At 49.5% G+C, this 20047-nt stretch overlaps 1 protein-coding gene across 1 annotated transcript; it reads right to left on the minus strand.

Annotated features, from left to right (window-relative positions):
• Positions 1–16277: 16277 nt before the first annotated feature.
• On the minus strand, positions 16278–19465 carry LOC124680855 (lipase-like). Its single transcript, XM_047215893.1, has 10 exons — positions 19154–19465; positions 18733–18812; positions 18482–18547; positions 18312–18359; positions 18135–18202; positions 17954–18026; positions 17693–17854; positions 17365–17559; positions 16875–16951; positions 16278–16766 (listed from the first exon to the last, which is right to left on the minus strand). Exons 1-10 carry the CDS (start codon positions 19233–19235, stop codon positions 16550–16552), a joined length of 1068 nt encoding a protein of 355 aa, XP_047071849.1. The 5' UTR covers positions 19236–19465; the 3' UTR covers positions 16278–16549.
• Positions 19466–20047: the final 582 nt, after the last annotated feature.

A 20047-nucleotide genomic window follows, 5' to 3' on the forward strand; every position in this document is an offset into this window, starting at 1 on the left:
CGCTGGTACACATCCAGGCCTCCCCATTGAGCTTCCTAGCTACGGCCGGATGGAAGCCATGCCGCTACTGGATGCGAAGGAATCGGACGCAGGAAACTGAAGAACCAAATGGAATCTGAACGTTCGCCCGATTCAGACAGGGGCTTGGCTGCACGGCGAGAGAGCTCGATCAAGGAAGAAATCGATGAAGACGAAAGATGATGTGAGATGAGGCGGGGCGCCTCGGCTCTGCTCGGTCGTACGTGTCGGTGCGTGCTTGGACTGGATCGCCATAGAAAGTGAAGGAAGAGAGTTCTAGCATACTCTGCCTGTTGCAGTGCAGTAATGTCGAGTCCGAGCACAGGTGGCGTGGTTCGGCGTCTGCCAAGTGCCAACACAACACAGTGTCGTCAGTTGTCATAGTTTCTTTTGGATGAAATGGACAATGCAAAAGTTTAGAAATGAATCCGTTTTGAACTTTAGCCAAATTTAACTTTTTACCGCTACCTCCAAACGCTTTGGCGGTAGGATAAAAGGGCTACCGCCAACGACGGTAGCCTTCCTAATCCACAACGGCATGACCGGCTAGCCCCGCCGGAACATGTTAACATGGATGGGTATCAGACAGGGAAATTGTGAAGCTGCTACCGTGAGTTATTCCACGGCGGTCCTTCGTCGGCCACTACTGTTGATCGGCCTACGTCTACCCCTCGACGTCGCTGGAGGGTTTGCCTTGTTGATCGCCACCTGCGGATCCTAGCCGGTGCATCGCTGGTGGCGTTGCACGGCGAGGGCGTGGCAGCGGTCACCGGAGAGCAGCGCCATTTGTTCGCTCCACTTCCTGGAAGGCCAACACGGCCTCCATCTTGCCCACCAAGTGGCCCCTCACCTCCCGCGAGGCCCGTTCAACCTCCACCGCAGCCGAGCCCCTCCGTCTCGCACGCTTCCGCAATAGCATGTGTTACATGTATATATTTGTGTATTGTAGTTTTCTCATATGTTAGGGAGGCTTTCTGTATATTTGCATCGTACTATATATTATGGCCTTTGATCCTCTGGTAATACAACAAGTCTATTACCCTACCATGGTATCAGAGCTGTAAGGCAGCTCCTCTCCTCGCAGCCCCGGCCGCCGCCGGCCCGGCAGTTTCCGCCCGCCGCTGCCCGTCTCCGGCCCGGCCCCCATCGCCGCCTGTCCGTCCCGCCCGCCGCCGCTCGTCTCCGGCCCGGCCGCCGCCGTCCGTCCACCCCTCCGCCGCCACTCGTCTGCCCCGGTCGCCGCCGCCCGCCCGGCCACCACCTCGATCTGATTCCTGTCCAGGCCGCAGCAGCCGTCTCGGTCTCGACCTCGTCTGAAAAGGAAAAAAAAGAGAGCTATGTCTTCCTCGTCGGGCTATCTTGCGATTCCTCGCTGCCCGGTGATTTTTGATGGCGTGAATTACCATGATTTTGCTGCCTTTATGCGCGTCCACATGTGCGGTCTTCTTATTTGGGGTGTGCTTTCTGGTGGGATCTCCTGTCCGTCGCGCCCCGCTGCTCCTACATCGCCTATTGCACCGACGCCCGTTGCCGTTGCCCCCGATGCTACTCAGGAGGTCAAGGATGCAGCTAAGAGTGCTGATGATACTGCTCTGGCTGAGTATGACCGGAAGGTCCAGGAGTATTCTACCGTTGTTGCCACGTACCGACTGGATCTGACTGACTACACTCAGTCGATAGATGAGGATGCTCGTGCTGCTGTTGTTCTCACTTTCAGTGTTCTGCCTAAGTATGTTGCTGAGTTCATGGGTCTTCCCGCTGCTGCCGCCCAGTGGGCTTTTCATCGTCAGCGCTATCAGCCGTCTGGGATGCTCTTTACCTGTCTGTGGTTCGCCAGGCGCATGCTCTTCAGCAGGGTGATTCCACTATTGATGAGTTATATACTCAGAGTGTTACTATTTGGCGTCAGCTTGATTCTCTTCGTACAGCTGTGTGTGCCACCTGTCCCTGCTGTCTGACTGTGCGCGCGGATCTGGAGTTTCAGCGCGTCTTTGAGTTCTTGTCGCGGCTCCGCAAGGAGTTTGAGCCGCGTCGTGCCCAGCTGCTTGCTCGTGGTCGTGTTCCGCTCTCTGAGGTACTGTCTGAGCTTCGTGCTGAGGAGACTCATCTTCGTGGTGCTGGTCTTCTTGAGGTTCCCTTTGTATTTGCTGTTCGTGGTCCTCCTGTGCCATTTGCTCGTGGTTCTCCTGTGCCGTCGGCTTCATTGCGGTCTTCAGTACCGCCGATACTCTCTGCTCCTCCGGTCCAGGGCCAGGGTCAGCCTCAGCAGCCTCGTGGTATGACAGCACCTCCTGATCCTCCCTGCGCCTACTGTGGCAAGCCTGGCCACGATGTCTCTAGCTGCTGGAGGAGGGATCCCAGCTTACGTCAGCAGTACCATGCTCGTAAGCAGGCTGATTCTTCAGGATATTCTGCTGTTGCACTGTCTGATCAGGACATTATCTGTGGTATGGTCGCTGCTACAGGCTCTTCCTCGTCGGGTACTGCTGGTTCTGTGCCTACCTCTTCTGGCACCGCGCGAGCACCACCTTCTACACAGTCAGGTACGTCATCCCCGTAGTATCTGGATTCTGGAGCTTCTTTTCATATGACTTCTGCGTCTTCTATTCTTTCTGCTCTTCGCTCTCTTATTTCTCATGTTCGTGTTATCACGGCTGATGGTACCTTGATACGTCTCCGACGTATCGATAATTTCTTATGTTTCATGCCACATTATTGATGTTATCTACATGTTTTATGCATACTTTATGTCATATTTATGCATTTTCCGGAACTAACCTATTGACGAGATGCCGAAAGGCCAGTTGCTGTTTTCTGCTGTTTTTGGTTTCAGAAATCCTAGTAAAGAAATATTTTCGGAATCGGACGAAATCAAGACCGACGACCTTATAATTCCCGGAAGCTTCCAGAGCACCGGAGAAAGACGAGAGGGGAGCCAGGGGGCCCCACCCCACAGGGCGGCGCGGCCCAAGGGGGGGCGCGCCCCCTACTGTGTGGGCACCCCGTGGCCCCTCCGACTCCGCCTCTTCGCCTATTTAAGCCGTCGTGACCTAAAACTTCGACACCTCTTGACGAAACTCCAGAAAGACTCCAGGGGCGCCGCCACATCGCGAAACTCCAATTCGGGGGACAGAAGTCTCTGTTCCGGCACCCTGCCGGGACGGGGAATTGCCCCCGGAGTCATCTTCACCGCCGTATCCACCGCCATCTTCACCGCCATCGCTGTCTCCATGATGAGGAGGGAGTAATTCACCCCCGGGGCTGAGGGCTCCGCTTGTAGCTATGTGGTTCATCTCTCTCTTTATGTGATCTAGTTGAATATCATCTATGTGCTACTCTAGTGATGTTATTAAAGTAGTCTATTCCTCCTGCACGGTGTAATAGTGATAGTGTGTGCATCGTGTAGTACTTGGCGTGGGTTATGATTGTAATCTCTTGTAGATTATGAAGTTAACTATTGCTATGATAAGAATTGATGTGATTTATGCCTCCTTCATAGTGTGATGGTGACGGTGTGCATGCTATGTTAGTTCTTGGTGTGATTGTGTTGATCTATCTTACACTCTAAGGTTATTTAAATATGAACATTGAATATTGTGGAGCTTGTTAACTCCGGCATTGAGGGTTCGTGTAATCCTACACAGTTAGTGGTGTTCATCATCCAACAAGAGGGTGTACAGTAGTCCTATTATGTGATCATTGTTGAGAGTGTCCACTAGTGAAAGCGGGATCCCTAGGCCTTGCTTTCAAGCATCGAATCTCCGTTTGTTTACTGTTTTGTTGCATGTTTACTCGCTGCCATATTTTATTCAGATTGCTATTACCACTCATACTCATCCATATTACTTGCATCTCACTATCTCTTCGCCGAACTAGTGCACCGATACATCTGACAGGTGTATTAGGTGTGTTGGGGACACAAGAGACTTCTTGCTTTGTGGTTGCAGGGTTGCTTGAGAGGGATATCTTTGACCTCTTCCTCCCTGAGATCGATAAACCTTGGGTGATCCACTTAAGGGAAACTTGCTGCTGTTCTACAAACCTCTGCTCTTGGAGGCCCAACACTGTCTACAAGAATAGAAGCTCCCATCATACCTCTCTTCCTGTTTCCAGTCGAGGCACCCTCTCTACTTCCTCTTTCTCTGTTCCTGACGTTTCTCATGTTCCTAGTCTTAAGATGAACCTTTTTTCTGCTAGTCAGCTTACTGATTCTGGTTGTCGCGTCATTCTTGACGCTGATTCTTGTGGTGTTTAGGACCGTCGTACACAGGCCCTGGTTGGAGCTGGCCCTCGCAACTTTGAGTCTCCGGGGCTATGGGAGTTAGACTGGCTTCGCGTTCCATCCGCTGACACTTCATTTGCCAGTTCTTCTACGGTTGCTGCTTCTGTCACTGACTCTTTTCAGCGGTGGCATCATCGGCTGGGTCAACTTTGTGGCTCCCGCTTATCTTCATTAGTTTGTCGTGGTCTTTTGGGGTCTGTCTGAGGAGATGTGTCTTTAAATTGTTAGGGTTTTAGGTTAGGCAAACAGATTCAACTTCCCTATCCTACTAGTGTGTCTGTATCTCAGCGACCTTTTGATTAGTTCATTCAGATGTTTGGGGTCCGGCTCCCTTTGCTTCAAAAGGGGGGTATCGATACTATATTTTATTCATTGATGATTTTTCACGGTACACCTGGTTGTTTTTTATGCGTTCTCGCAGTGAGGTGCTCTCTATTTATCAGCGCTTTGCGGCCATGGTTCGTACTCAGTATTCCACGCCTATTCGTGTGTTTCATGCTGATTCTGCAGGAGAGTATATCTCTCAGCACCTGTGTGGTGTCCTTGTTGAGCAGGGCACCCTCGCTCAGTTCTCGTGTCCCGGCGCCCATGCTCAAAATGGTGTTGCCGAGCGTAAGCATCGTCATATTCTTGAGACTACCCATGCTATGATGATTGCTTCCTCTCTTCCGCCGCATTTCTAGGCTGAGGCTGTCGCTGCGTCGACTTACCTCATTAACATTCAGCCTTCTGCTGCCCTTCAAGGTGGCATTCCTCTCGAGCGTCTCTCTGGTAGTTCTTCAGACTACTCGACTCTTCGTTTATTTGGTTGCGTTTGCTATGTCCTCCTACCTCCTCGCGAACGTACCAAACTGATCGCTCAGTCTGTTGAGTGTGTTTTTCTCAGATACAGTGATGAGCATAAGGGCTATCGCTGTTGGGACCCCGTTGGTCATCGGATGCACATCTCTCGTGATGTCACGTTTGATGAGACGCGTCCCTTCTATCCTCGCCCCACCTCTGGTACTTACCCGGTGGATGATATATCTTTTCTTCTATTTCCTGATGCACCTCCCACTATCCCTTCTCCTCAACCTCTTAGTTCTGATGCGCCCCCTTCGACCTCGGCGCCATCCTCTCCTCCGTCTATTTCCCCTAGTTCTCCTCGTTCTTCGGCTTCGGACCCTTCCTCTGCTGTTCCTTCTTCCTCTTCTTCTGATGAGTCGTCTTCTGCTGATGAGCCTCCCTCTTCACGGCCTGTTCATCAGCGTCGTGCTCCAGACCGTTACTCTCCTAGTCAGTATGGTCTCTATGTCGTCTCCGAGCCGACTTCTTATCGGGATGCCGAACGTCATCCTGAATGGCAGCTTGCCATGGCTGAGGAGATCGCTGCGCTTGAGCGCACTGGCACCTGGGATCTTGTTTCTCCCCCTTCTGGTGTTCGTCCTATCACGTGTAAGTGGGTCTATAAAATTAAGACCCGCTCTGATGGATCTCTTGAGCGCTATAAAGCGCGTCTTGTGGCTCGTGGCTTTCAGCAGGAGCACGACCGTGACTATGATGAGACTTTTGCCCATGTGGCTCATATGACCACTGTGCGTACTCTTCTTGACGTTGCTTCTGTTCGACGATGGTATGTGTCCCAGCTTGATGTTCATAACGCTTTTCTTAATGGCGAGTTGAGTGAGGAGGTTTACATGCAGTCTCCTCCTAGGTATTCTGTTCCCGATGGGATGGTTTGTCGTCTTCGGAGTTCTCTTTATGGCCTGAAACAGGCCCCTCGTGCCTGGTTTGAGTGATTTGCCCCTGTGGTGACTGCTGCTGGTTTCTCTCCTAGTTTCATGATCCATCGCTATTTGTTCACACTTCTCCTCGTGGACGCACTCTTCTCCTTCTCTATGTTGATGATATGATTATTACTGGTGATGATCCTGAGTATATTGCCTTTGTCAAGGCTCGTCTTCGTGATCAATTTCTTATGACTGATCTTGATCCTCTTCGCTACTTTCTTGGGATTGAGGTCTCCTCCACTCCTGATGGTTTTTCTATCTCTCAGGAAAAGTATATTCAGGATCTTCTTGCTCGTGCTGCTCTTGGGGATGAGCGCACTGTTGAGACTCCTATGGAGCTTAATGTTAAGCTTCGTCCTACTGATGGTGATCCTCTTCCTGATCTGACACGTTATCGCCATCTTGTTGGGAGTCTTGTTTATCTTGTTGTCACTCGTCATGATATCTCTTATCATGTTCATATTCTGAGTCAGTTTGTCTCTGCTACTACCACCGTTTAGTACAGTCATCTCCTCTGTGTTCTTCGTTATCTTCGTGGCACGATCACTCGTCGCCTTTTCTTTCCTAGTTCCAGCTCTCTCCAGCTCCAGTGCTACTCGGATGCCACATGCGCGAGTGATCCTACGGATCGTCGTTCAGCTTCTGCTTACTGTGTGTTTCTTGGTGGTTCGCTTGTTGCTTGGAAGACGAAGAAACAGGTAGCGGTTTCCCGTTCGAGTGTTGAGGCTGAGCTGCGGGCTATGACTTTGTTGATTGATGAGGTGACCTGGTTACGGTGGTTGCTTGCAGATTTTGGGGTCTCTGTTACGACACCCACTCCACTTTTGTCTGACAGTACAGGTGCTATCAGTATTGCACGTGATCCGGTCAAGCATGAGCTTACCAAGCATATTGGTGTTGATGCTTTTTATACACGTGCTCGGGTGCAAGCTCAGGTTATTGCGCTTCATTATGTGCCTTCAGATTTGCAGTTGGCGGATTTCTTTACAAAGGCACAAACCCGAGCGCAGCATGATTTCTTACTCTCCGAACTCAGTGTTGTGGATCCACCATGAGTTTGAGGGGGGTGTTAGATGTATATATTTGTATATTGTAGTTTCCCCATATGTTAGGGGGCTTCATGGATATTTGCACCTATACCTGTACTATACAACAAGTCTATTACCCTAAAAGCATGCTCCTCCGTCTCGTGCACCGCACCGTGGTGGTCTCCTTGGCCACCGACTGCAGCGTCACCATGGCCGCCTCGTGGCGGATCTCGTGCAGGGCCACTGCAAGGGCCTCCTAGGCCATCTCCTCCACCTCCTCCTTATCTGTGTGGTGAATCTCGCGCACCGCGACTTGGGCGGCCTCACACACCGCCGCTCGACCACCTCCTGTAGCACCTGCTATACCACCGCGCCTTCGCGCTCGAAGCCTTCCATATCCTCCTCACCATAATATCAGGCTAGCTCCATGGCCTGCAACTCCACATCCTCCTCCGAGGGCTGCGGGAAGCGGGCGTGACACATCTGCCTGACGGCGGTCCAGTTGATGATCATATAGTGGGGCATCGTTGGTTGGTGTTTGGTGGCGCTTGGGGTGGTACTCCTCGCCGCGCCGGCAGTCGTATTTATAGACCATGGCCTGGGTGGGAAACGGTTGGCCGGGCGCAGGATGTTTCCGTCCGTGGGCGGGAATCCGCCACGACGCACGCTCGGGAAACAGGAGTCGGCGGGAACCAACCGGGCACGCGGCAACCCGGTGTCGCCATTAGAGGCAGAGCGTCAATCCTTGACAGCGTGGAGAGGAGGGAGATCAACATGTGTGAGGCCGTTGGGCGCACCTCGCGACCTAAATGGACCGCGCCCCATTATCTGTCCACAGGCCGACCCATTCGGACGAAATTGGACAATTTGGATCGCGTTATGGGTCGCGCCGCTGGAGATGCCCGATCCATTCTGGACACGAAAAGTATCCGATTGTGTCTGTTTGGGTTAGGCCGCAGACACGAAATTGGCCACGTTGCCTTATATGTATGTTTGGGTCGGGTAGCCCAGAGGCCTAACGCATTTTGTCCGCCCAGAATTTGTGTTTTCAACCAAATTCACAAAGTGCTCATAAAGAGTAGCTATTCAAGTTGCAAAAGGGGCACATGTTTGAATAAAACGAACCAACGTAGGATAGATGTGGGCAATCACTTGTCACAGTTTGCAGATGATGGCTCACTTCTTCCCTTTGGCTCGGAAGCATGATGCTCAAGTCGGCGAACATGATCATGTTCTTCTCCGTAAGAAATTTTGTCGATCCTCCATCCTCTGGATCACTATGTCCTGTTTGGTGAGGTTGATGAAGGTGGCGGCAGTGGCCTCCTTCTCTCGACGTCTCTTCTTGTCTCTCTTGGCCAGAGCCCTCTTGTGTCTTTGCCATCCTTGTCTTCAAGGTCTCGCTCAACACAAGGGCCGATGCATCACACTTCAGATCAATCTTGGTGGAATGTGCCCCCCACCTCGGGCCGAGATGGAAGGGCATTTTGGCCTGGGGCTTCATCTTCGCCACCAACAACCACCGCCACATCGGATTGGCCATTCTGGACGTTTATGTCGTAGGTCTCATAACCTAGCTTCCACTTAGGAGCATTCTTGACCACATGCCAATAATGGACCATGTGGTAACCCTTGCCTGACGATACCTTATCCAAGGCTTGGGGCACCTGCAGTATGCAATTTGTTAGACCTTGGTGATATGACAAGGCATTTACATTGCAAGGACGAAGCTGGCCCCACCCTTACCACATAGACAACTCTGAGGCCGCTCAATTTACGAAAAACGACATGATCGATCGCCAGGCAAAACTTGTTTGTCTCTTGTTTGATATATTCCCACCTCTTTTGGAGGTACAATTGGTTGCGGATACAATGAACCCAGAATAGATCTAGTTGACGGCGTTTATGGAATTCTTGGGTGACCTTCCTCCAACGTTTATGAAATTCTTGGGTGACCTTCCTCCAATACGCATGGACTTTTTGCTTGGCACCACATACATGATCTTGGATAATGGAGAGACAAGAATGGCAGAGCACGAGCGATGGTCCTTTTTGGCTCTTTCCCTTCTTCTTTCCATCGTCGGTGTCCTTGTCCCCACCCTCCTTGACGCCCTAGCCCTCGCAACAATCAAGCAAGGGAGTGTCTTGGTCCATTGGTTGGCCAAATTTGGAGAACAATGGCTACCCATTGATGTCGTACCCTTGGGTCTAGGTTTTGGTCCAAAGTCCGTTTACCAGGAGAAAGCCGCCACCATGGATCATCACGTCGGTGAAGGCCTCGTCGTGCTCGGCGTAGTAGGCCTGCATATCACCGAGCATTAGAAGACTATAGCACATGATAAGCGGAACGAAGTCGGCGAGCATACCGGGTCGGGTGGCGTCAGTAGGGGCAGTGGCATCTCCTCAAATAGGGTGTGTGGCTCTGACATGTTGTTCAACGGTATTGCCCGAGTCTTCCTAATGGGGCCTTCTCCAATATCCATGCTCGGCGTCCGGTGACGATAACCACGAACTGGCGCAACGGGAGAGCAGCGCGTGGACCTACGTTCTAGGATACGGTGTGGCCAGTGGCAAAAGTGATGGACGTTGTTGTAGAGGACACGAAGAGATGGAGCAGGAGCATACATGGTGGCGAAGCTGGCGGATAAATATCTCCCAGCGGCCGGGGTGGCACGGCGAGCTGGTTGAAGCCTTGAAGGTCGACCTAGCGGTGGCAGAACGCGGTAACCTGGTGATGCTTAAGTACCTAGCGACCTGTGTAGCCCAGCACCCCCATTTACTCATTCTTTTAAACATAAGGCAGAGTCAAAACAGCTTACAAACATCAAGGACCAAACACACAAAAGATAACAAAGAACGCAACTTGATCTCGATGCCATCATCTGAAGGGGGAGGCAAAGCTTAGGAGAAGCAATGTCGTGCAGCTCGCCACCGGAGAGCCCTGCCGACATCAAGTCTTGGCGCAACGCAGCCAGCCTGCCATCCGCCTCCACCTCCGAAGAAGTCCCCAACCTTCTCGCCCTGGATCGTAGGGCGTCGAACCATCAGCAGTCGGAGCAGCTCACCCTAGAGCATGCATGAGCACCTGGGCAGGATGCCAAGGAGCATCGCCAGACAAGATCACCGCATGCAAAGAACAACGAGCAGTGCCACCGGCCACCTCATTGACACCCAAAAGACTTCAGCTTCAGGACAGAGCTTGCGAAGAAGACATGGCAAACGCCGCAACCAACAGACCAAATAGCACCCATAGTACGCCCACCTCCCTCCGTCCCAAGGTGACGTCTCCAAGGATAAGAACGACACCGGAGCGCCGTCGCCGTCCAATCCGAAGATCTAAGGTTTTCACCCGGGCACAAGGGGAGGGAGGAGGGAAGGGGGATGTACCTCAGCATCGCCTCCAAGAAGCATGACGGCATCCGAGACGTCGCCGACGCCATGGCCGCCCCGTCGGCCAAGGATCTCTCCCGGCCAGAGCCCCCGACCCTGTCACCCCAACAAAGAACGCGGATCCGGGGAGGAAGCCAGGATCCATGGCCTTGGGGTGGTACCGCACAGCCGCCGGTCGCCGACTTCAGATCTAACGCGGGGTCGACGGGGCGACCACCGCGCCGTGAGCTCCCTCCACGCCACCCGCGCGACCATGGAGACGGTCTCCAGCACCGGCCAGCGCCCCCCGCCGCCAGGGACCGCGTCGCCCTGACCTCGTAGAGGCCGCCGCCTCAGGTGCCCAAGCCCCCACCGGAACGGACCTCAGTCCACCATGCCCTGGCCCACGGCGCCTCCCGCCCGGCCGCAACGGCCCCAGCACGCCTCGCACGACGTTCCTCCCCCGATCGCCGTGTCAGGAGCCGAGAGCCTAAATCCCCGCCGCCCCCTTCACCGGTGTCGCAGCCTTTGACCGGCGGCGTCTCCGGGAACGACGAGGAGGAGAGCTGTGGTTGGGGGAGGCGGCGGCGGGCTAGGGTTTCGTCCCCCCGGTCGCCAGGAGGGGGCGACGCGAGCGAACCGTTCCTCACCTGAGGTCAGACGACCCTGCTGGTGGAAGGTGTCGAAGGAATTGAATCAATAGTAGGAGCCTGATGCAGCCTTTGATTGAAAGGCAACTAAAGAAACTAGTTCAAGACAGTAGAGCACAGAGGGAATTACCAACATGGGTTCAGCATTTCGTTTAGTGAATGCGGAGATAAAGGCAGCTGCTATTGATGCAATGCAATTGGACCGCTGGGTAATGCAAGGGAAGAATGTTCTCATATCCATGCCCCATATTGATTTTTTTATAGAATCAAGCCACTTCTATCGCTTCTCCCCCCCCCCCAATCGTATGGAGCAGCTTGGGGACGGGCTCAGTTTGATGAAGACGAGGAGGATAGATGCGAGAAAGAGTGTTGCGGCCTCATATGTGTGCAATGCCAGGGCAGTCAGCTGTGTATGGACAGTACGAAACAAACAAACAGAAAGGTCAACTTATGCTACAGGAGCCTGAGGCTAAGAGACACCGCTGCACCTGCTAAACACCTGCACACGTGAAATAATTTCTCGTATCTCAAAAAAGCACCAACGACGGCGATACGCGTGCGCAGGCAAGGAGCACGTGCTTTTCCACTACACTTTTTTCCTCTTACTATTTTCTTCAGTGTGTGCTCGTTTCTAAAACATTGGGCAGGTCTCAACAATGCTGAGGAGAAGAAGGCTATTTGTGCTGGTGCTGACCAAATCATGAAGAAGGTGTCAGAGGTGGCTGGTACAAGGTCGAAGGCTTCTGTTGCTGGAAGGTCTGGCAGGATCAACTGTCTGCTTCTCACTGCGGGATGAATGATGTTCGTTTTTATAGGTTGTGAGATTTTATGAACTGGGTTTTCCATGTAATATGAACTTGGTTAGGGGGAATTCTACTATCAGGTTTTTGCCCCGTAGGGATGTTCGAGGGCGAACATCCGTAGCGGGTTTCCTGATAGTACCTTCTTTTTTCCAACTTTCTTTCCTGTCCCTTTCTTTCTTCCTTTCACTTGCTTTGTAACAGACTTGTTATTTCCATTATGTGAGTAATGGAATGGGGCTAGCTCAGTTGGAAAAAGAGAAAAAAAAATCCATTGATACTGGCCAATTAACCTCTGTATGTTGTACATGATTGTGCTGAACCGTCTAAAGCAGGCCAAGAACTGGCTAATTATTCCACATTTCCTCACCAAGCAACTCCATCATCGATGCATCTGCATGTCGCGGGCTTATTTCTCTCCTATCAAGCTGGTTGAGGTGCCAAGTGGTTCAGCTGGACTGTCGGCGATGTGAGTGAGTGCTTCAATGACGGTGCCGATGGACGGTCTCATGGCCGGGTGTTCGCGGATGCAGGTGGAAACAAGATCCATGGCCCTGTTCAATCCTGCCAATGCGTACCGGCCCTCCAACGCCGGGTCTACCATTCCGGGAAACTTGCTGCTGTCTTCCAACAATGGCTGGGCCTGATATCCAACAGCAAAAAACCACACCGGTCATTGATAAACTCATTACAGGATGCACCAAATTAATCGGCCAGTTACCCATGCGGCGAGGCGTGGCTCCCCCTTGACGGCCGGGGCTGCTATCGAACGCCCTCCTTCCCGTGATCATCACCAGCAGCACTACGCCGAAGTTGTACACGTCCGACTCCATGGACAGCCAACCAGTTATAGTGGTCTCAGGGGCAAGATATCCGAATGCCACCCTTTTGAGACATTGGGTATTTTCGAGGTCAACCTGAGGCCTGCCAAGCTCTGCCATTCCGGGTTCGGACAGCTTTGGGTGGTACCCATCTCCAAGCAAGATGTTTGAACATTGCATGCCTCGGTACACCACGCCATGCTCGTGCAGATAACCCAGTCCTTTGGCTACACCGACGGCAATCTTCATCCTTGAATTCCAGTCCAGCCGTGCCGCTTTATCTCGAGAAGGATCTGAATCTGAGGAGCACAATGTACATACAAGATCCACTTATTAACTAATTTCGAGTTAACTCAAGCAACCCAACGTATCATGGAGCAGAAATTGAACATTTATTTTGCATACCGTGGAGGTGATCTTGGAGAGAGCACAATGGCATGAACTCGTGGACCAAGATCCTGTGATGGTCATCGGCGCAGTAGCCAATGAAATCGACGACATTTCTGTGGCGCAACCTGCTCAGCATCCGTACATGGGAAAGGAACTCCTCCCTGCTGTTGCCTTGCTCCGTTGATCTGCTATTATCAACAACCACCTGAATCTTTATCGCAACAACCTGATGTATCAGAAAATTCAAAATATTTAGTATTTACTAGCTAGTAGCTAGTCAGGTGCCCGTGCATTTAATTATCTTGGCAAATATTACGGGGGAATAAATAAATATCTATGCACTTTGCAAATTTGAGATAGGCCAACTTTAACATCTTGATCAACAGTTCAACACACACATAAGAGGTTATGACTATCTTGAAGTCTTCCGCTAAGTACTGAGAATTCATTTAGCTTGCAAGCAGACTTCATATATCTATATTGAACTAAAGCAATTTCCAAAACATCCTTTGCAACATTGGGAAGAGCAGAATAAGTGTTTGGAGCTCTTAAAACAATGACAAAGATATACTCCGTACATGAGAAGTCATAAAATCGCGGTAGATTGTCAAGCATCGTGCTGCTTCTGTTGCAAGAGCACGAAGGACGGGGAAACAGACGCCAGAGCCGAGAGGAAGGCAACGTCAAACATCATGGCCACTGATGAGTTTGAACTCGACAGCGTCTGCAGAGACGTATAGCTAGCCGTGGCCCAAGCAGGAACTCCTCAGCCGACAACCACACAGCAAGTTTGCCCTGAGCGTGATAGAAACTTAAGAACCTAACAGAGGAATAGGGAACTAACCTTGCTATCAGTGCTTTGAAGTTTGAACCACTGCACGTCACTTGTTCAACATGTACATTCTCCATACAGAACCACAGTTCGTGATATAGCCAAGAAATGTGTTTGCATTAAATATCCCAATTTTACTTTTAGTATACTAGAAAAGGGAGCAAATTACTCTGCTAGGGACAGCAAATCGATCTTCTCCTATTCACTCATCTGGGATCTTTAGTCAACCGTATAGAAAATATAGCATGTTAGAAAATGGAAAAAAAAGTACTCCCTCCTCTAAAAATATGTGTCTCACTTTTGTCTAAATACGGATGCATCTAGATGTATTTTAGTTAGAGATATACCTATTTTTAGATGGAGGGAGTAGTATAATCAAGAGCATCTACACTCGCAATCCAAAGTGGCAGTATCTACTACAGAGGTATCTACCAAGTGATCACGTTGAACCTAGGAGATCAAAATACAAATCCAGAAGTGATAATGAGATATCAAGATGATATTGACCAAAAATTGTTCAGATAAGAATCTCTAACAGCCTCGTTCAGTTGTAGTTAGAATCAGGGAAACTCCCCTTGCTTACTTTTCCTAAGTTGAACATATACGAATTCTACCAGCAGCCCATCTTAAGCCGACTGTAAGTTTGACCTCAATCATTTCTTAAGTGTGTTTCCAAAACTGGTGACCTGCAAAAACCTAAGTTCTGCATGTATGATGTAATCTTAAACATACTGGGCTTCACTAAATCACATCCTTATATGATGCAGTAGTAGATATGCTAATTGTGGGGAAAATAAAATTGTATAACCAAAAGGACGAAGCATTGCCTTCTCACATACTATGGCAATGAATCATTCCCACAGATCATCTACCACTTGATATTTGCATCAATTGAACCCTCCGTTCACACGGGGACTGGGCGGAAGGGGAAGTGGAACCCGGCGAGTCGGAGTGGAGGATCGGAGAGGCGGTGGGGGCGCCGGGCGAGGAGGCAGCTAAATGGTGCACGCTGGGAGGAGGACAACGGCGGCGGCGGGATCCGATTTTCCGGGAGAAGCAGGGGCTGGGGAGATAGCGATTTCGACCACAAGTGTGGACGATCACGTACAAGTGTACAAAGTGGGAGAAGCAGGGGCTGGGTTTCTACTACTAGTGTAGCGCGGTTCAGTCGACGCAAGAGGGTACCAGAAAAGAGATCAAGATATGAAGTGACAAACAAAGAGTTAGATAGACTCCATAGATCATCACCGTACCTGGTTCACATTTTTAAGATACGCCTTGTAGAGACCCTCCTCCTTGCCTATGAGGTAGTCCTTTCTGAACTTCCTCGTCGCTGTCGATAACTCCTTGAAGCTGAATGCAGCGACGCCGTGTATAGCTGATTCCGTTGCCGGTGCCGGCGGTGTCTTCTTACTCCTCCCACCCAGGCAGAGGCAGGGGAAGGAGGACCTCTCCATGTTTGGTTACACACCTCCACTGCTCTGCTACTACACGCCTTCTGCTCCAGCTCTGTCAGCCTACCTGCTGACGGTGCCACCTGCTTGGCGCTTGCCAGATGCGGAATCAAAGGCTGTGCTGGTACCATGGGCTAGAATTCCTATTGCATGTTTTTAGAAATCGCACACTGCTGAGATAGTGAGATGGTCTGCCCGGAAAAGGGATAAATCCAAAGGATACAGTGTAACCACAAATACAATTTCAGCAAAGGATACAGTGTAACCACAAATACAATTTCAGCAAAGCCTAGCTGTTCCCGGTGTGAAGTACTAGTGGGATCTGGTCCTCACTAGCATCCGATGGCTGCACCGGATACTTAGAAGAAGAACCAATCTGCAAAGTTGTATTCATCTCGTAGCTAAGGTGCATCGGGAGCGGCGTTTTGGCTCCCGGGAGCAAATGCTCCCGGTTTTTTCGAAAAATTAAAACAAATCGAAAACTTGTCAAAAAATTCCGGAAAAAATCATGCATGTACCTGACCATGGCACGCACCACCGTGTAAAATTTCGTTGCAAAATGTCATTGTATGCACCCTGGATAAAAATGACAAATTTCTGACATGAAATGAGATTCAAAAATATGAATCTCAGATCTGGAAATTTGTCATTTTTGCCCAGGACGCATACGATGACATTTCGCAGCGACATTTCACAAGGTGGTGCGTGCCATGGTTAGCTACGTGCATGATTTTTTTTCAGAATTTTTTTGAAAAGTTTTAAAAAACAAAATTTGCTCCCCAAAAATCCGGGAGCAAATGCTCCCGGGAGCCAAGATGAATTTCCGCAAGCAGTCTGACAACTATAAATTTTATATTACTCCGCACAGATTCCTGAATTTTCAGTTTTACGTAGAATTCAACATCCACGAACTATACATTTTATATTACAGATTCTAGCGTTTTTAATTGCTGTAGAATTCAGCATCCACGACATATCCTACGTTTCCTATGAACCAAAGAGGTCACACTTGAAGGCTCTGCACATCTCTCTGCATCAGGCCCCAAATTAAAGAACCACATATCTATCGACTAACGTAGCAAGAAAAGAATGAAGCTATGCTGGCAACTCTGTACAGCAGCTTGTGTGTGTAATAGTAACTAGCTGGAAGTGCTTAGATCAATCTGGACACTATGATCCACAAAGATGACATCGACAGGGTTCTTCGACATGATAATATTGCTCGTGAGATACGATCGGAGTTGCTCAACACTATGGGCCATGACGATCCTGCAGGTGCTCCAGTCATCTGCTCCCATATCGACACCCATGTAGGTCAGATGGTCTGAAGCGCTCAGGAACAACGCAAACACGCTCCTGCAAATGCAGACATAACGAAGCAGCCAAGTAGGTATTAGGAAATGGAACAGGAGATACAACAAGTTAACCAAATTGAAGCTACCCGATAGCTGAACGGGCTCCCACCTGCAGCAATCCGGATCTTCTCCACTGTCATCGCAGACTTGGAAGGTTGTGTTGCCATCAACAGTATGTTCCCACACCTGAAGTTTTTGAATGAACATTGGATGTTGATTCAGATGCAGGCATATTTATAGTACGAAATATTTCCAAACTCAATTTAGAACAAGATGTTTAAGAAATGAATATCATATTCTTTTTAGTAAAACAGACAGAATAGGATGGGAAACTACTGCATTTCATAATAGTAATGCATGATGACTGATGTTCATAATAGTAATGCATAATAGTAATGAGTATTATTTATATCACTTTGGGAGGACCACATGTTAGGCTGAACTCTGTTAATGTGTGCATGTAAAATTTTCTAGATTGCATTTGGTTTAATATAAAGCAACAACCATAACAATGGGACAGTTTTGAGAAAGATTTTTTTATTATGCGGGGAGTTTTGACAAAGATTAGCAGTAGTTTCCAGGTTTATGCAGGAGCATACCTCTCTAGGGAAATGGTGGTATGTTAGGTCTCGAAGGAAGGAGAAATAAGGCGGCAAATGAGGGACAATATCATGTTCATGTGTCACCCGGATCGTGTTGGGTACAATTTTTGCGAAGTAGGAGGCAAAAACAGCATTGCCAATACGCGGTTGCCCAAAAGTCATGAGATGAACATCATCACTTCCAAGGCTAATCTGCAATGAGGGGGGAATTTCAGAGATCATGAATAAGCAAACACAAAAGTATTTAATGTTGAAAGGTAGTACTATTTCCTTGTCCATTAAAAGGCGAGCTTTATGCCATGAACATAGTCACAGGGGCACTTACAGCAAGATCAAGTGCACAAAAAGAAGCCATAGCTCCTCCCATTGAATGCCCTGTAACTATTATGCTAATATCTCCGTATAATTTCCTTGCCTTGCGAACAGCATTTGTGATGACTGGACGTAAAAGTGTATTATTGTAAGCAGAGTAAAATCCAGTGTGAACCTTTAACCAGAACATAAATCTCATCAGAAAAGAAAATACAAGAGCATATCCCACTCTTATAAAATATGAGTGTAAATATATCAAGTTTATGCCAAAGACCTTTGCATCGGGCATGTTTGGATAGTTTAGATAAACCTGCTTCCATACCAGGTCCTCAATCCAGTTCTGCACACTGAATGAGATAATTTAGGAGTCAACAGATAGGGATATAAATAAAGTTCATAGCTTCACAAAAAACAGCATGCAAGAGCAGTAAGTCTATGCCAAAATATCCCCAAACCTGTTCTCCTGAGTTCCCCTGATTGCGACGATAATAGCATTGAGGTTATGATCAACACCGATGAAGGCCTGTCACATTATTTAATCGCATGAACATTTTAGTCCTTATAATGAAACTTGTAGGAAAAGCGCTAGGGAACTGCTATCTGCAAAGTTAGTAACCTGGTGGCATACAGACCTGCAAGCAGTTCTCGACATCGACAATTATACATCTAACCTCAAAGCCCTGTTTCCAAAATAGGTACCCACAACACAGTCAGTGAGAAATTCGTGTTAACTGCACTTCAAAATAAAACAACAAATAGAAGAAACACGATCAGTACACACTGTATTTCGTAGATATCTTACTTGAGTCAAGTCGTTGCATCTTGAGCATGTCCATGTGTACATAGCTGTTAGGTCCGTCATATACACCTTAGAATGAGAAAATTTCAGGGAACCTTAATTTTTGGCTTAACAATATCTAAGAGCTTTCGAAGTGAAAGGGATTCTACCATTGAACTAAGCATTTGCAATGTGCGAACAATAATACAGCTAGACACTAGACAGGGACCTAGAACTCATGGCACACTGAGAAAAATGTGGAGAAAGTAACTTACAGCTGAGGCATATTCCACGATAGCCTTGGCCAGAGTATAGTTAAAAACAAAAGACTGCTCGCTGTTCTTGATATTGGGTTCTGTGATAAATAGAGCATTTGGTTAGTACGGTTGCTGATACATGAACTCAATGAGAAATATTAATCACCAACAAAAAACACTAAGGGATTAAAAAACCAAAAAAATACTATGGGATTTCAATAAGAAGGGCAGGCATTTCATCTTTACTGGAGACCAGTATATCATCAAAGAGGTTTATATGACAGATGGTGCCACCTGAAACCAAATTCAGGTAAGTGTTCCATTCCATCTAGTAAAGAGTCTAGGAACAAGTTTCTGAGATAACTGGAGCTCCCACCCACAAAGACTTGATACTAAAATAAAATAAAAATGCGAGGTGATATAGCGAACTGAGAAATACCTCTCCGTCCTCCATGTGAAGCCGTAGACAGCAGCAAGAACACCACCATAGCCGCGGCCACCGCTGGGAAATACCTCCCCATTTGGCTGCCTATGGCCTGATGGAAGCTAATCCTCTGCCGGATACGAAGAAATCGGGCGCAGGGAACCGATTCAAGGACGAAACTGAATGCTCGTCCGATTCAGAGAGGAGCTTGGCTGCACGGCGAGCAAGCTCGATCAAAGAAGAAAGAGGTGAGATGAGGCGGGGCGTCTCGGCTCTGCTCGGGGTCGCTGTCGTACGGTGTTGATGCGTGCGTGGACTGGATCGCCATAGAAAGTCAAGCAAGACGAGAGTGTTAGATGTATATATCTGTCTATTGTAATTTCCCCATATGTTAGGAGGCTTTCTGCATATGTCGCACTGCATACGTACTTATATATTGTGGCTTTCTGGCTCGATAATACAACACGCATATTCCTCTAACATGGTATCAGAGCAAAGTTGATCCTCTAATTCCCGGCCGACGTTTCTTGTTCCGTCGCCCGTCCAGTCCCCCGTTCTCGATCTGGTTGACTTCGTTCCCGGCAGCCGGCTCGATCTTCTCACGCCCGCCAGGAAATCCTCCTTCGTCCGGGCTGCTCTCCGCCCGACTCCGTCCCTACTCCGTCTGCCCCGCTCCGTGCTGGTCGATCTCCCTGCAGCGCCCCGTGGCGTGGTGTCCCGATCCGCCCGCCCGCGCTGTTCTCCGTCCGCTGCCGTGGTCCGCCTCCGCGCCGCGTGCTGCTCTTCCCCGATCGACGCCCCGCCCGCCGATCTCTCCGCGCGCGGCACGCACGCACGCCCCTGCTTGATCTCTGCCAGCCCGCGCCCCTGCTCAATCTCCGCCGCAGGCCCGCGCTGCTTGGCCGTTCG

This window comes from Lolium rigidum, unplaced genomic scaffold (assembly GCF_022539505.1).
Source record: "Lolium rigidum isolate FL_2022 unplaced genomic scaffold, APGP_CSIRO_Lrig_0.1 contig_30022_1, whole genome shotgun sequence".
Classification (NCBI taxonomy): Eukaryota; Viridiplantae; Streptophyta; class Magnoliopsida; order Poales; family Poaceae; genus Lolium; species Lolium rigidum.